Below are 18,673 nucleotides of genomic sequence, written 5' to 3'. Positions count from 1 at the left end.
ACATGTGTTTTTATGACAAATAATTTAAATAAATAATACTAAGAGATAGAAGTACAATGTTTCCCTCTGAAATGTAGTTGAGTGTAAAATAGCATAAAATATAAATTAAACTATTACTGATATCAATAAAATGTTTACTTAAATGCAGTTCTTGATACATGTGAGTCATAACAGTGTCTAACACTGACAGTTGGCCACTGAATAAGACAGAAAAAGACAGACAGGTTGATTGACAAATTTGTTCTAGACAGGTGCAGAAAAGCAGTCACGTCTTCAATCATATCTGCCTTCAGGAGAATTCAGAATAGCACACACTTGAAGGTGACAGTCACATGTCTTTGGATTCATGTGAACCAGAAATCTGATGACACAAAAGCTCTGATCTCTAACCCGCATGAAACCAAAAACGCGTTAATACAAACATATGCGGTGCAGATATCTTAGTGTTTACTTAGACAAACTGAAATCTTTCAGAGGGATCTAAATCCAGTGGAAGAATAGAAGCAGTATCGTCTTTAGCTGTGGAGTACTTCATGATCAATTCGTGTTCGAGAGGATCTGGTTTCAAATGCAGTTCTGTGTGCAGGAGGACAAGAATAGAAATAGAGTTTTGCTTCAATGCTCACAAGATGTCTTTCTCAGCAGCCCTGCAGGAATGGAGTGGCAGAGTCTAAATCCAGATTGCAGTGATTAGACATTGTTGGAGTGTGTCTACGATGTGAGTTCATGGACTGCAGCATTTTTCTACTAATTTAGATGAGAGTCTAAAACTCCTCAGGCCAGCAATGTTTGGGGTGGATATTGTCAGTGAGCTGTCAGACGGCTACTATTATTGTCACAGCAAAATGGACCATAAATATGTTTCTGATTTAAGCTAATGTACCATGTGTGGGGCAAGCACCAATTGAATTACCCTGCGTGATCTTCAGAATAGGTTTCTTATAGCTTTTCTTTGATTAACTTAAGAAGCAAAAAAAAAAAAATAGAGTAGCAGCAAAGTTAAAAAAAATACAAATACAAAAAGTCTTATTTCAAATTCTAGATTTTCATTTAATAAAAGGTATTCAGCAGGTTTGACACAGTAAACTTTGGGAAGGTCAGGATCAGTGATTCAGTGATTCACCTTCTTCAAAAGAGGCATAATAGTAACAAAGACTTTCTACAGATTTAACTTCAGTGAGAAATTACTAAAAGCTAAAAGCAAATAGAGTGCAAATAATACAGTCAATACCCATTTTCACTGTTTAATCTGATTTATAGGCTTCCTCTTGGAGCCTCGTCCATCACTGTCAAAAGCCAGTTAAATTGAAATGGATCAAATGTCACAATGACTGCGGAACAGTTATTGTCTATGTACATCCTCTCACTTGTTAACAGTTATTGAATATAACAATGGTAGCACTAGTAAAGTTTATTGCGATCCCAGCTGCTCAGTCAATGAGCCATACGGCTTTATAAAATCTGTGTTTTTAAATGGCAGATATAGAAAGATGAACTATGTAATATTCAGGCTCATTGTTTTAACTGCAAACAAAGTGACTATTAATGACCTGCAGTATTCAACTAGGAAAAGGAAACATAGCATGACAGATTCATGCAAGTAAAGGTTTCAAAGCTGCACTAATCAATATTTCTATATTAACAATCGATCAAATGATTATGTGTAATTTGAAATGTGTCACTTGTAGTGCTGAAACCACAGAAATGCTTCACCTGACTCTGCAGTTCCCATTAGTTCTACGCTGCATTTCTGCTTCTTTCAGCTGATTGTTTGTTTACAGCCGCATGCAGAAAGCAGCTATTTTCAGCAAAAAAGCTCTATCAACTCAGACAAAGTTGGCACCTGGCTGTTGAACACAGCGGAGCATTCAGCGGCTTATAAGTGTCACATACTGGCTCAGGGAAATTGACAAGGAGAGAGTCCATGCAAGGTTATATTCCGTAAACCAATACAGTATATTAAAAGTCAGTTAACACAAGACAAACAATGGAGCGTGTATATCAGCAAAGCCAGTGATGAACGCAATGCATGGAAACATGCCAAATGTGCTGTGGAATTGTTGAAGGTGCAAAACCCAAACGCAACTATGCTGGGTGGATGTCTGCTGAGGAGCCAGTGAGCACATGGACCGGCTTTTATAGCCTGGAAGGTCCAGGTGAGCTTAATAAAGCTAACGACCCTTGAATGTCAATCAACTGCCTGCTAAAGTTGACAGAGCACCCTCCAGGACAGTGGGAGGGCGTCACATGGGCCAGATATTTCAATCAGGAGATGGTGGAGACCAAAACAGAGCTAACAAAAGAGGACTGTTACTGTTCACCAGGTGGCCTGAAACACAACTTCAGTGAATGATAATGTTGCTTCATAACTGCTGGATACAGGATTTGTGAACATCAAAATATCAACTTTAAAAAGGTCAAACATGTCTATTATTAATATACAACTTATTCTGCCCCCAAAATATATGGTAATAAATGCAGCTTTAGAGTTGAAATGGTACCTCGTTTATTATTTTTTCATCTTCTTGATTAAAAAGGCAACTTTAAGTTGACACTATGTGCACAGAATAAGACTGCATTATTTCAGTGAAATCTCATGTACTGAAACATGTTTGCCTGGGTGATTAGAGATGATTTACCCTCCGTTTTCAGACTTTTCATTATTAATTAGGGTCTCCCCATGAGCTTCATTTCGACTGAAGCAAATTTCTTATCCACCATAACGCTCTTTTACTTTACACAAAGCACGGACAGATATGCACAAAAACAAATAGATTTGAACAGTCAGCCTGTTCATCTGCATAGGTCAAAGCATTCAAGCGTGAAATAAAAAGAGACAAAGATTAAAGTTACATCTGCATCTGTGGGCAATTACATCCTGTCAGCTAATGTGCTCACCTATGGTCCGTCGCCTGGGGATATTGGAGAATATGCAGTTTAGGACTTGTAGTCATGGCAACACAGTTACAAGTCATATTCACTCTCACAGAAAACAATTAACAGTGACATTTATCCACATGTGAAGCATTTTGGCTGCACAGTGAACACATATTTCTCGCCCACGTGCATTGTTCTGGTAAATCAGGCTTAAAGCCTCCTCCCTCTTACACTGTTGTCTTCCTGTATATTGTAAATTAAGATTTCTTTCATCTTTGCCAGGGTTTATGTTTATTTTCAACTGAGAAGTATAGTTGCTTGGACTATTCCCAGTTTCTGTTTCTGTGTGTTGTCCCGTATGCCCCGCAGGTACTGACAGCTTCCCTCCAGCTACCTGTGGCTCACCTGCACGAGAGAGAACAGAGAGAACCTCCTTGCTGGATCCTTAGGGGGGTTATTCTCACTTCTGACAAGCTGCTTCCTTTTGCCATGAGGTATTAAAAACCCAGCTGATTCCCCTGATCCCACCAAGACTCCTGCCAGGAATATATTCCTCAATGTTTTATATCTCCGTGTTGAGCGCAGAAAATAATGACAAGACATGATAAGTTGCCTCTCAGAGCCTCCTCCCACAAGAGACCAAAAGATGAGTTATAGAAGTAGACAGAGAGAGAGAGAGAAAGAGATGCAGAAACACAGGAAAGAGAGAGCGAGAGAGAGAGAGAGAAAGAGAGGTGGTGACGACTTTATCTCAAGGAATTGTTCAACATATTTGGATATATGCTTATTTGCTTTATTTTCGAGATTTAATTGAAAAGGTGTATACCACCCTCATATCCGTAAGCTAAATATGAAGTTACCGCCAATAACTAGTTATGTTGCACATAAAGACTGGAAAAGATGGGCACAGCCCTGCTCTGCCCAACAGTATCAAAATTAGCCTGCTATTGAGCCAGGACAGCTCAATAGCAGGCTATTGAGCTGTCCTCAATAGCCTGCTAGGTTTTAGCATTTGAAAAAAACTTTTAAAATTACCTAGAACAAAAATGCTTAGCCTTTTGGATCCCAAGACTACAACATTTTAAAATAAAGCACAGCATATTTAATTTAATTTCAACATTAAGCACTGTTGCTCTGATTTACCCATTTTCCAATCATCTTACCCAGTCGTGAAATTAATTATTAAGTATGTGCAGAGCAGTTAAAAAATACTTAACCTTCTTATTACCTTATCTTTATCTCATGTCTTGGTCCCATGTATTTGTCACGGTAGGCGCCCACTTAGTATTTGCTTGCAGTAATCTAAAGCTTCACCTGAGCTACATACAGCTAGAGTTTATATCCAAATCTTAAATCCCAAAGGATCTCTTTGTACTTAGAGTAGCAAAGCTAAAATAACAGGAGAATTCAATTTCTAGAAAAATTACAAATATGAATACTTATGAAAAGCTGACGCTAAATGGCACTGCCGGCTTTAAAAGTTAAATAATACAATAATATATGAAAGATGTGGAATTTTTCACGTTGTTAAAGAGCAGACACTTAAATGTATTGTTTGCTTTAATCTGTATGAAGAAGTGTGCTCTCTTTTTTGAAAACTTGGTCCTTAACTAGTTTCCTCTTAAGATACAGTGAGAGAAGAAATGTGCCTTCTCCTGAGTTCCTAAAGATACAGTTACCTTCTCTGGCTTTTATTTTGAAAGAACTAATTTCAGCCCTAGTTTTCTGTTAAGATACAGTGAGAGTTTGGGGATTTCATTTTGAAAAAAACACATCTCATCCTGAGCTTCCTGTTAAGATACAGTTTCTTCTGTTATGAAGGAGTGGTGGTGGGGGAGGGGTGATATGCTTCCAGCATTCACACCAATTAGAACAATTTAAAAAGGACCACCACAAAACTATTAGGAAATATGAATACTATCTTTTCCTGGATACATTTTCACCCATTTCAACAGCAAATTTAAAAGGCAAAGTCTAATCTGTATATTTCTGTAAGTTTAAAAATGAAGAAGCACAAGCTCTTCACAATAAAACCTGTCTCTTGTGACAAATTGCTCATATAAATAAAATGTTCATGACAGTTGCTCCAGAAGGGCAGAATAGGTATCTGTCAAAAGTCTGTCTTTAATCCCCACATCAAGGTAAATGACTGTAATTTTGTAAATGCTGGATCTCAAAGGGAAGACAGACATATTTATCACCCGGGCTTCATCAAAACCAGGCCAACTCTTCTCAGGGATGTTGCATGTGACTCATGCTCAGACACAGACAGCTCCATCGTACAGGGAATTCAATCTCGGCAGTGTACTTTGTGCCAACCTATGATTTCAAGTCATTTTGTGGCACAAGATGATGTGCTAAATCAACAAGGGTGTTGAGGGTGATAAATGTATGTATGGTAATAGAATATTAAGCAAATATTCATTCGCAGATTCCCTATCAACAGTGATCTTAAAGCTGAAAGTAATGTTTGGAATGAGCGCCACAAGGCAATCAGTACGAGAGGTTAACTAAAAGCGGATGTAAGTAATGTGCATGGGAATACTGTTTTGTTGAAATGCTTTCATTCAAAAGTTTGAGCATGCAGAGGCGCTCTTATTGAATATATTAAGACATGTTAGTGAGGGAGGTCCTTTTGATGAAAGTGGGTTTCCATGTATATTTAATGCCATGGTTTGCAGAGCTCTGCTTGAATGTGGATGGTAATGAGGACTGACATGTTGAAAACAGCCTGTGCCACTCGTCTCCTCCCCAGGTGCACACAACAGTCAGAGCAGAAAGCAGCCCCGTTTCTCTGCTTCTGCCCTTGCATTTGTCATTACAAACTGACATCTTTTCGATGACTCTCTATTTTCTAAATGCTGTGTGTGCATGTACATCAGTCTGTGTTGCTCAATAAAATGTCATTTTAACAGCAATGGTTGCCCAGAGAGTTCAACACACTGCAACTAAAATGCAAATAGAAAAAACAAATGCAAATTAAGAAAACCTAGTCATCAGCTTGACAAGCTATCAGGCCATTTTGTTGCCCTGCAGATATGAAAAAAATACTACCAATGCAGACACACATTTGAGTTGAACACCTGTCAACCATGTTGTAAAATTAGCCAACATTTAAGTATATGTCGGTTTGGACATTCTGATAGATTGATCTATAGTGTATATAGTGCACAGTAAAAAGCCTTTCACACTATTGCATGTCTTCATGAAAGGTGTTACGGCATCTCTGCGAACGTGCTTCTCACGCTACGCCTCCTGTGGGAGATGTGGTGTAAATCATGAGTAACTACAACTTCCAAAAAACATAGCAACGACTCGCGTGCATGGGTATGTTAATCAGTTTTGATTTTTCACTGGAAACTTTTATACCTCAGTTCTCTTCAACTTGCAGCATTTCTATATTTGGTTGTGTTGTCTGACTTTGCAGTTCATCCTGTTACGCTGTAGACTAGTGCAGAGTTTTTTTTTTACATTTGCTTGAGTTTTGTGTTTATGAATAGGTTTTTTTAAGTTGCAGTGCATTGAACTCCCAGGGTTACACTTTAAAAATGTTTGACAATCAAAAATCTATTTGGGGTTGATAACAAATTCAAATCCTTTTAATTTTAATGATAGGGCAAACCTTTTTGTTAAGATTTAAACAGAAAAAAACACTTACACTCAGCAGTTTACATCAGTTATTTTACTGTTATATATTACAAATAATCAAATATTTACATGTAGAAAAGAATCATTTTCAGATTTATTCCAACATTTTTCCACGACTGTACAGCTGAATCGCATAATAAACCTACAAACCTGAGACACTAAACAAAAATAATTACAGCAGGGACAGGTTCAGAAAACTTGCTACACAGTAGCAATTATGAACAAAGTACAAAAACATGTTGGACCCATTACATCTTTTAAGTCAACGAAAATCTGACTATACTGTATTTACCACAAAATATACCTAATATACTACCTTTTCAAATCTGCAAAATAGCCGCCAACTATGGCTGATCCTGTAGGCAAAATAAAATGTTTAACATTTACGATGTGATGTCGACTCGGCTCATCAGAGGACATCGTGGTGCTCAAAAGGATCATGTTCGACAATGCACCGCTCTTCTGCCAGTGCTTCTTATCCGTTCACACACATGTACTCACAAAAGCAACAACTTCATCTATTCAATCCAGTGTTTCCTTCAGCAGTCGTTCATAAGGAGCTGCTAAACAGCACGTTTGTGATGAACCATTTCTGTCCAGTGCATTTCTGCAGAGCCAGTTGGTAGCCAAACTCATTGTCGCTGCTCACTACAAGCTCTAGGCATCTCTTTGATTTCCTGTTCTGAATGGATCCTCCCTGAAAAAGATAAAAGCAGGCTGGTGAAAATTGTGCGGGCCTCCAGAGAACAATTTTTGTGCACAATATAACTTTCCTCCTTTAAACCCACACTGCTGTGAATGGATGCGGATGTGTGCTGCTGAAGCGCCCTGAGCTCTGAGCGTTTTGGCTGAATCAAACTCCCATCCTCATTTAGCCCACCAGATAGCATCAACAAGGTTTCAAGGCAAAAACAACATCGCAATTGCCAGTGTAGTCATTAGTGTTCTTCCTAGCAAGGGCCAAGATTTTGAAAGACTACATCGAAGAAAAGAGGAAAACCAGACACAAAAACTAAACTGACAGAATGATTTGTTGATGAGGTGGAAGAGAACTTGAAACAAAAGATTGATGGACATGAAAACCTCAGTTTCAAAGCCATTACAATATTGTTTAAGTCTTACATAATTTACAAACTATAATGTATCAGCTGTTGCCAGAGTCTTCACAGAGAGAGAACATTAGCTCTGCTGAAATATTCCAGCATGTCCCGATGAATGAGGCAGGATTTTCTCATTACGGTGTTGAGGCAGACCAAGGGCAAGTGACTGAAGAGGAGACTTTCAACAGTCAATACAGTGAGGAGATCTACGAGGAGAGCGCTTTTTCCAATACTATGTGAGAAATGCTGAGGGATGTGGGAGGAAAAAAAACGTTGGACAGGTTGTACAGACTGAACCAAATTATTCTTTGGCCTGAGTTTGGCCAGTCTGCGAAGTCCAAGAGACATTTTATTTTATAGATAACAGATGGTAATAACTGCTGAAAGTGGGCGTTTATGGACCAATAGGTAATGGAGTCCTGAGCCAGCCCATAAAAGCAGTGAACGGGGCAATTAAGGTATTCTTTTAACTTAATGGTATCAGATACAAGAGCCAGATTTGTTTCAGACCCCCGCTCTAGGTTACACCAGCTTCAGCCGTGAACTGCAAAGATTATTAAATTATTATATTCTATGATGTCACAACATTCTAACCATCTCCATGACAACTGAGCTGAGCTGAACTTCATCTGATGAGGAAGGCTGCACATTGTGGTTGAAAGCTTTGGGAACAACAACTTTAACATTATTTTGTTTAATTGCTGTTTGCAGGGTCAACAATGAACCTTTAAACTCAATCCTTTACTCTAAAAAAAGTTTAGAGCAGAAATTAGGAAATAGTTTTACACAATTTAAAAACATTATTATAACAATTTGATGCAGACACAAGCTCCACAGCCACGTTTTCCAAGGCTAGATCAGATCTTGGCAGTGTGCAATGCAAAAGAGTGCCTGAGCCTGCCAAGGCTGACAAAGAAACACCTCAAACCACCTGTTTAAACCCTATTTAGAAATGGCCTGAAACTCTTGGTCGCGCATCTTTGGTTATGAGGGCTATCTGGAGGCTTCATATACTTCAGCATACCTGCTTGCAGATTTCTTTCTTTCTGTTGTCTTTAATTTAATTTCAATTTAAATGTATTTACTGTATAAAAACTGTATAAAAACTGTCGACCTTTAGGAATAACTGAAGCTTTGACCAGCCTGTTTCTTCACTGATGGTGTTACGGACTGAGTAACTAACAGTAATAATAACAAATACTAGTATATATACTACAGCAGACAAAACTAGGTAACATCTTATTGTCTTATGCAACATTATATTTAAAATACAGAGTGACTGTACAGGCTAGGTTTGGCTGAAGCATCCAACAGGCCGCAGCAAATGGTCTATTTAGAGGTGAGTTTTTTGGGGTCTATTGAGTTATGGGGCCTTATAATTAGAGTCAATTGTCATTCTGTTTCACTTAAACTCAGTCTAAGATTTTTGCACAGATTTGAGTGTGCGGATGCTTTTTTAAATTTGCTTTGATAGTCTTTAGCCTCTGTGCCTCAGTTAAGTCTGATACCAGGGGAGCAGTGTCTTCTTCTCTTACTTGAATATTTTAATCACGTTAGCTGATGTCTTTGTCGGCCAGGACAATCACATATCGGTTCTGTCGTCTTCATATTTTAGACAATGAAGCATCGGCAGAATTTGCTGAGAACAGTTTATTTCAATCTATGAATGTAGCGATTCCTTGGCTCTTGCACAGAGAGATGACGTCTCAATTCTTAATCCTTTCTAAAAAGCTCTGATTGGCCGATTGTTTGTTCCTCAAACCTGCTGAAACATCAGTCCATTAACACAACACCAGACCTATTTGAATGTCTGAACAAATCAAAGATGTGGGTGGTGATTCAGAGGCCTGGAGCGAGGCCAAACTAAAACCCAGAATCCCTGAAAATACGATCACGGTTACTGATAGGAGTCTATATGACAGGAATTGGCTGATGAATTTATAGTTGAGCATATAGCATGTGGGAGGATTGTTATTTGATTTAGGGTTCTATGGTTTGCTCGGGTTTTAATTACATACTACTATACTATATGCAGAACAATCTGTATTTGTTAGAGAAAAAATAAAATGAATCACCCACACATACCCTCAAAACATACAGGCAGGACAGACCATACAGTCCCACCCACTGAACATGTGCTTGCTATACTAATCAGCAATACCAATATGACAAATCTTTACATGCAAGCACATATTTTGTTTCATTCCCAAATCAAGTCCACATCTTCTTGGATAAAGAGAGGTCTTTACAGTGGATGGAGGAAGTGAAGTAATTTAGCAGATTTCACTTAGAAAATATTAAGAATATCTTCACTGAATCTGGTTTTGTGCAACATTTGAATCAAGAAACAAACCAAAAAACTAAAAACATTTTCTCTTATTTGTATAGTGCCCTGTTCCCCAAAGTCGCTATGGCTGCATCAGGAAATCTATTTCTGCTTGAGCTTGACACTTTGCACATGTCAATAATTTATGCCATATTTCAGAGACTTGATACTCCTCAGCTTTGCAGATATGTCCCCATCCTGCGTACTAAATTATGCAAAGTTAACTAAAATAACCACTTAAAGTTCAGTGTGAGGATATGTGATATCAAGCATATAAAACCTTCTCACACTTTCACACCATTATACTGTAAAACCCAAAAAGATGGATTTGTAGCTGCAGTCCAACATGTCAAACAAATATTGTACTGGTTATAACAAGCATCTAATATGAAGCACATTTGGGATTTCATGCACATTTGACTGAAAGACGAAGAAAATCTATAATTAACACTGCACTGACAGCGTGGCAGACAACAATATGAGGTCTTTTGAGCCCAAATCAAAGCATGCAGTAAATCCAATTCACCCGCTGTCATGGGGCATTTTCTGAGGTGGTTGCTTGTTCTGTTAAAACACATTTTGCAAGCACAGCTAATGAAGGAAGACAATCGTTAGGTTTCAATGACTCTTCCCGTCTAAATGAGTTACAGAAACCGCAAATTAAACCACTTGCATGATTAAAAGCTACCTCCACAGTTGGTTTTCCTGCCACGTCCAACAAATTACCTCAACTGAGCCTGAGTATAAACAGAAAACTGAATGTTAACCTTGTGTTTTCTGACCCTATGTGATAGCTGTGTGTTCATGGGTCGATACCTGAGTAAAGAGCCAGTGAAGCTTCATGCGTTTGGCCGAGGCATAGTTGCACTCGATGAGGCGCGGTCTGCTGTTCACGTCCACCAGGCACTTGTTGTCGTCGTCATCAACGGTTGGGCTGAGGAGCCCGATGTGGAGCTCCTGAGCACTGGTGTAGTACACATTCTGCAGAGAAACACAACATTCTGCTATAAACAAACTGCTAAGTGCTTTACTTTAGGCTCAGACTGCTGCAGTTGACATTTCAATAATGGTCCCTGCAGAGCTGTATATGACCATACAGGTAAATAAACTATGCAGCAAATGAGGATTGCTCTTGGGTTGTCTTTGGGTAGGAAAGAGACATTAACATAGACTAAATATGCATATTTATACAGTTATCCTGATTGAATGGAGGACAAGGAAAGACGAGGGTTAGCACACAAAGAGGCTCATTATTAATTCAGTAATGGTGAAAAAAAAACCCAGAATAATTGTGCTCCTCTCTTGCTCATATCTAGCCGACAAAAACTCAAAATAATGTTCAGGAATATAGCAGGATAAGAATTTTCTGTATTCAAAAATGGGGGGGGGGGGCTTTGCAGTATGAGCATGAGAAAGGGAAGCTGTGAATTGTATTTACGGACAGACAGAGCGGTGCTCAGAATCTGTTGGCGTAACGCTGGCTTTAGTTGGATGTAGTGCACGCAGAGTGACAAACTAGAGGTCGTGAAAAAACAAGGATGGACTGCATGAGATGATTTAAATTTGATGAGATGAAATTGCTAATTTGTGCATCACAGAGGTGGAAAGTAAACTGAATCTGCTCCAGTGCTGCAATTCAGTAATTTTGAAAGACTTCTACTAAGTAAACCCTATATCTTAACAAGTATATTTACTATTTTACATAGAAATATCTTATGAGGGTAAGCCAGTGTCTTACAACCAGTTTGGCTCCTGAACCCATTAAAGAAAACCAACATCTGGTTGAGGACCTTCAGATGTCTGTGATTTGTTAGCAGCAAAATGTACTTCCCCTTCACACTTCTCAAACAGTTTTTATTTAAGTCACGCCAATATTTCATATAATGTTTTTTTACATTGGTGTATTTTTACTTCAATAAAGTATCCGAATAGTTCTTCTGCTACCAGCATCTTAATAGAACAAATAAATAACAATTATAATAAAGGGAGGCCACATGAACTGGTATGCAGAATTAAAATGATAAAGCGGCGTAAGAAGAGTATGAAGGAGTTAGATTCATATCAGAGCAGATGATTAAGCAGGGACTTTGTCTGTAGAAGTCTATACATTTCATAAGCTTGTCTCTGACTCAGCACCTTCATTAGCCGTCAGAGCACCCCAAGATATTTTCTTTTATTGAAACGAGAAAAAAAATCTGGGTCATGTTTGCTTATATTGCTGCTTGTATGACTTTCATTCTTATCCTTCTCTTAGTCTTATCTCATATCAGCCAAACAGCCTCCTGCCTCCTTCACACCAGACGTTAAACAGTCTGACGAGTGGGATTTTTTTATTTGTGCTGCTCATATTGGGAGCAGCGCAGACTGCCAGGCCGTGTGTGGCTGTGCTTTTTATTGTTGCTGTGCTTAAGTTGGTATATTTTATTAACGCTTGAGCTGAGGTGCTGTACTGTATGTTTGCTGACAACGTTCTCTTGTAAAGTCAGTCACATGTTGGATTGTAAGCTTTGGAATCCGCTTTCCTTTCATGTGTCGCTGTGCAATTTTCTTTCAGCACGTTGATGTACTGCATGTACAGCACTACCTCTGATACAATGATACAACTCTCACAAAGCAACACAGTGACATTTTGACTCACTACAGCAAACATTTTCTAAGGATATGTGTAATTTTAGAGGCAATCCAGGGTCTAATTCCTCTCCATGATACAAAACTGAAACATAAAAATAGAGCAGACTAGATTTGTCTTGCAGAGGAGATCCCTAATCTCATTAGGAACGCTGGTGCTACTCCAATCCTTTGTTTGAAATGCCTGGATTTATGAGAGATTTATAGCATATAGCAGATTTATAATTAGCAAGTTTTAAAGTTATTTAGGTCTCCTAAAGGACTGTAGAAGTTGAGTTTTTAAAGGAAAAAGTGTAACTGAGATTCCACAAGATTATACAGATTTCTCCTGAATCAGTTTTAATTTGCACTGTGGTGAAAATATCAATACCAGACGTAATGAGTGTGAAACTTCTGATAGATTAATTTCAATTAAGAGGGATAATGTAAGATCAAGCCTCACTCTATAAAACAAGTTTACAAGTGTTACGGCAAGGTTAAACATTCTCTGAAAACAATCTTCTCAGACATAATGGGATGGGGGAATCGATTGGAGCTGGAAGACGCTGGAGAAAGTAAATGATAATAAAGCTCTGCTAACATTTGGAGAAACTAACTGCCTATTATTTGGGCTGGGAAATGTCCTGAGCAAGTAGTCCAGAGATACGGTTTTCAAGATATTGACTGAAGAAAATCAGAAGCAAGAGGTTGAAATGATCCTGAAGTCTATCAGACTGTGTGTAAGAAAGCTGGAGACGATGACAAATGTTCAAGAACAATCTAACTTAATCAAAAAAACAACAACAGGATTTTACATTGTGTTTTGTCAATAACGTGACATTTTACTCTGAGCTGGACTCAGTTAGGACATGTCAGCCCTGAATGGAGGTGTATGAAAAATGGAGTTTAATATGTATTTAAAAACATAGGAGCGTTTCTGTAAAGGTCAAAATAGAAAACCTGATCCAGTATTTATGAGGTAAAGCTACTGAGTTTGATCCAATCTGAAAGCAGAGGGAAGTTGTTTTTCTTCACATTGAAACAGGTTTTATTGAGTAAGAAAATCCTGAGATGGAAATAAAATATAGAGGTGCTATATTAAATCATTATGCTGCACGCTGCATAAAACAGTGGTGCAGAGATGGAGGGCTCCAACCTGAGGTGTCATCCCGTGACAGAGGTACAGGATGGGGACATTGTCATTGTCGGGCCCCTGGTCCAGACACAGATCATTCTTCAGAGAGTTTTTCAGCTGGCAGACAAAGAAAAACACATACAGTCACAAACACAGATAAATAAACAAAGAAACAAAATATATGGGTTTTCTAGGGGTAAAATGAATGATATGATAGTGTTTGCATGCACAAACTAACCCAGACATTGTTCATAATGAGGTCAGTATTGCTACTATGAATAATGGTTTCTAACTTTGAGAATGCAACAGTGAAAGCCTCAATTCAAGTCCATCACAATTGAAAAATGTTGCACGACTCTTCTCCTGCAGACTTTATTCAAACATCAGGAGGACCTCTGTCAAAGGATTCTGTTTCTACTGGATTGTAACTGCTCTCAAAAACAGGATTTATTGTGAACAAATTAGACATTTTGGACGTGTTAAAGGCCCAGAAAACCTTTTTTTTCTCAATCAGCTTCTAACTATGAATTATGAGATCTTACGTGAACACAATGATTCCTGCTAAAGTTGTGATAGTTGGGTTACCTCAAAAGATAGACACACCCACACAGTTCTGACGAAACAGTTTAGCTGACCTTTTGATTCTTGAACTCTTACTTAATAATAGCGTGTATATATATTTTTTGCTACTTATTTATTCATGAATATATAATGCTTTAAGAATCAAGAGGAAAGATTTTCAGGGGCTTTAAGACTGTTAAATTAGTAAGTTATCCCTAAATTCTTTGACATTAAAGAGATTCTGGGTTTATACTGTATGCTGTGAGAAAAGTTAGTGAGGTTTAAAGAATACAGAATGTGTTCCTTTGAATAGAAAAATAGATGTTCAACCTTTTTACCCATTGATGTGTTAAGATCCAAGTTTACGATTAAGATTAAGATTATTTAAAAAGATATCTGTATTATTATACATTTTTGTATTCATGGTCATCTATATTTATCTTGTAATGTTTTGTCAAGTTTATGCAGTATTTTATATACAAAAAATTGAAAATGTCTTGTATGCTTAGTATTGATGGTGATCTTTAAGTTACATGACTGTATATTTAATAAGGAAACTGAAAACAACCTTAAACACCATCATGATGAAGAAAAAATAGCTGGAAATGTTTTGTAAGGTGAATAAAACGTTGCATACTAGACTATGAATAATGGTAACAGATAATTCCTGTGTGGTGTCCAGTTCACAGATAAAATGATACTGCCAAAACACAGTGAGAGTGAGGAAGCAGCATCTACCACCTGCTCTCTTCAACTCTGCAGTACATTATCTCCTCTACAGGGGAAACTATTATCCAAACATTAAGCACTGCCTGCTGCGGTGCTCGCTGTTGATATGAAGGTTTATCCAAATAGTTGTGTGAGTTTGGAAAGGTGTTTTAAAACAAAAGAGCAAAAAGAAGAATGATCATCTAATACCAGCATGAGCCTGGTATATTCTCTGAGATTCACATAAAGAGAATATAAATATTTAAGGCTATTTTGAGAAAATACTCAAGAAGCCTGAGTGGGTTGAAACCTAAAACGTGAATCATACACTGAATCCTCTTAAATTCATTTTCGCTTTATAAAAATGTAAATCAGAAGCGTTACGCTTGATGAACATGACTCAGACTTTGAGCTCAGAGGGTTATTCATGCGCATCATGACAAAGGTCCGCCTGATTGTGAGATACAAACTGCTCCGCAGGGAGCTCCAGGGATAGTGGTTTTGCGTGGGGAGTGAATTAGGTAAATATGTGAGATCAGAAGAACACAGCAAGGGGAATATTCAGCTCCCCATTGGCTCAGGAGATGTCTACTTCTATCTGATAATCAGTAAATCCACAGGCAGCTTAGATCTACCAGTGGAAATATAGTAAATATGCAACAGTGACACCTGTGGGGACAAAATTAACTTAATGTAGAATGGCATTTAGAGCGTCTTTAGCTTTTGTAATGTGTTGTGTGTCTGAATGAGACGTAATATCCTTCAGATTTTGTTGTCCTGCTCTATGTGGGCATGGCTCAGCGAATACGGAGCCATACAGAGCTGTAGAAGACAGTTGGCGTCCACCTGCACCTCCCTTCACCCACAGTTTAAGACCAGGAGGAGGTGAACAGAGAAATGAATAAATTAGACCTCAAAACATTCTTTGGAAATGTCAAAAAGTAAAAAAAAAAAGAAATTATTCATGCAAGTGGCTTGGCATGTAACAACTCTTCAAACCACCATGGCTGACTAATCCATCAAATGCTTGTTGCAAATGTAGAATAATGAGGTCAACTTACTCGAAGAAATGAATGTAATGAGGCCGGCCTATTTCATTGCTATATCCATGAACCATTTGTCAGTTTGTAATAAAATAAATCATCAATACAACATAGAAAGCGATGCCATAACACTGTGGTCTGTGTGTCACTGTGTATTAGGGTTCACCACAGTGAATCCGAGTTGGGAGGACCGTGGAAATACAGCTGTTTGAGAACAACTAGGAATGGGCAAACAGAAACACTGCCAGCCCCATTGGCTGACACTTTTTTTCTGGCGTCTCGCTAAAAAAATTCCGCTGCAAAGCCCTCAAGTGGGAAATACTACATCTATATTTAAATGTATCTATATGTGTCCAATTTCATTACAGTTATCAACCAGAAAATGATTCCTCTGTAACTTCTGAATTGAGAAGGAGAGAGCGAAAGTTGCTGCAGCAAACCTCCTCTTTGTGTGAACTGTTTGTGCTCCTGACAGCAGCCATCCGGATCCCAACACAAGGGATTAAAACTATTTGCTCAGGCACGGTTTAGACTTGTTTTGGCTTTTGCAGACGCTGGATTGCATTTGGGATGAAGAGGCAGGCGGCTTACTACTCCATATGCGATGGTGTCACTGTACATCCTCATCTCAGGGTAGATGTTGACCAGGTACCATCGGAAAGTTTTACACTGCAGCCTCTTCCTCAGAGCCTTCCTCTCAGAGATATCGCCAATATCAATGCCCGGGTCCTGGGTTCAAGCAAACAGCCATGCACACACAGACACACACAAAAAGACACACAAAGATGCACACAAAGCATACAATTGATTAACTGTAGCTAGTGGAGAAGCAATTTGTGCAGCCATTTGTTGTGGATTTGAATAGCTTCTGTAAGGTTTTGATTATTTCCTGTTCTCACTTAAGAAAAAGCTTACTGAACTATTCCTGCTGCCAAATGTTGCACTTTTCACTTCACTGCATATATCTGATGACAATAGTTACTGGTTACATTTCAGATTAGGATTGTACATATATGCATATAATCTTATAGAATACAATACATGGCAAGTCACGGACTCAACGAGGACCATAAATGCAGGAGAGTAGTATGAAGCAAGGAGAGGCATCTTTTGTGCACTACCTCCTGCTAGAGAGGAATTTCTAACACACCAGGACACACAGATATTGATAAATGTGAATGTGATTGTAGGCCCAGGCTACATGATGAGCATCATCAAGAGACAGACAAAAGAATAAAGCTGGCTTAGTGTGGACAGGCAGGCCAGAAGGGAGATCTCAAACTAGTGAGTGTAACACACTTTATGGCCCGCTGACATTTGTTGTCAGCATAACCATTGACAACAATTGCCTTTTTTAACTAGTCAAATGACCATGGCAAGCAGTTCAATGTCCCTTATACTCTCATTCTATTTCTATGAAACTACATAATTGTAAGTTAAGCAACAACATTAAAATGCTTCTTACACATAAATGCACCAGAGTACTTTACTACCATCATACATAATATACAGTATCAGTCAGAGGGGCACATTTTATGCAGAATGAGTAATTGTGCTTTTGATACTTCAAGTACATTTAGCTCCTAATGTACTTCTTCTTGAGTAGGAAATGCAATGCAGAATTTTTAAAGTGGGTATTTTGACCTAAGTTAAGGATCTGAGTACTTGTTTCAACAATGTATGTTACCATCTGCCCCATGTTGAACGCTGAATCATCATCAACATCACTGAAGCCTCTTTAGAACCTCAAAAGCTAAAGTGGGTGCTAGTGTTGCTGATTTGGCTTTCTGGTACTCAGAAAAATTTGTATTCAGATGGACTTCATATGAGCACGGTGTTTATTTTACACTCTCAGAGGTAAATTAACATTGACAGTTTAGCAGTGTAGTTAATTCAGGGGGCTAAAGCTGGGGCTAAATTTCGTGCTTCTTGAGTACAGACTCTGTTAAACGCCTCATTATTGACTGAATGAATTGCCTGCAGATGTTCATCTATTCATAACGTGGATTTACATATTCAAACAGATTATGCAGGAGAAGAAAAAAAGCTTCAGTGAGCAAACATTTGACTTAGCCTTTGAGGGATGTTACATTTAACGTAAGACGACATAGAACGGTTATTTACTTTAATTTACTGAATCCAGTTCAAGATCAAATGAAAATCTGTCTCACAGAAAACAGATATAGTATAACACTAATACAACCGTAACAACCCAAGGCAGTGTGCAGCATGTACGTTTTGACAAAACGTTAGACAAACTGTGAGACATTTTGTACTTTATTTTTTGACACTGCAGATGTCTTTATTCCACATCTCAACTAACACAAAGCCTTGAATAATGAGATTTTAAGTAATGAAGAAATACATAATTGAATAAAATTTATTATGTAAATCTTCTTTTTTCTCTCTGTTTTATTTATCAATTTGCTCCCAAGTTGCAGCTGTAAACCAGATCTTTTAATTCATCTTTTAAAATTTTACTGTCGTCCTTTGTATATTTTCTATCTACTAATGTCTCCATTTAGAACATTTTATTGAATCACATTACATATTTATTTATTCTGTGGCACGTATTTAATTTAGGCCATTCTCTAAGTAACAAGAAATAATTTCATCAGAGCCTTCTGGAGGTGTCAGGGGCCTGATTCAACTTAACATCTGTGATGGC

The 18,673-nt window shown here is 38.1% G+C and overlaps 1 protein-coding gene across 1 annotated transcript in view; it reads right to left on the bottom strand.

The window, feature by feature from the left end:
* Positions 1-7,075: 7,075 nt before the first annotated feature.
* Positions 7,076-18,673, bottom strand: part of galnt18b (UDP-N-acetyl-alpha-D-galactosamine:polypeptide N-acetylgalactosaminyltransferase 18b) — a 69,228-nt gene continuing 57,630 nt past the window's right edge. The window contains exons 8-11 of the mRNA XM_054615139.1: positions 16,597-16,734; positions 13,715-13,810; positions 10,768-10,932; positions 7,076-7,222 (exon numbers count right to left, since the gene is read on the bottom strand). Of these exons, the coding sequence (XP_054471114.1) occupies positions 7,076-7,222; positions 10,768-10,932; positions 13,715-13,810; positions 16,597-16,734 (546 nt within the window). The remainder of the gene's footprint in view (positions 7,223-10,767; positions 10,933-13,714; positions 13,811-16,596; positions 16,735-18,673) is intronic.

This window comes from Anoplopoma fimbria, chromosome 2, assembly GCF_027596085.1.
Source record: "Anoplopoma fimbria isolate UVic2021 breed Golden Eagle Sablefish chromosome 2, Afim_UVic_2022, whole genome shotgun sequence".
Taxonomy (NCBI): domain Eukaryota; kingdom Metazoa; phylum Chordata; class Actinopteri; order Perciformes; family Anoplopomatidae; genus Anoplopoma; species Anoplopoma fimbria.
Note: the sequence above shows the minus strand (reverse complement) of the source record. Positions and strands in the feature narration are given on the sequence as shown.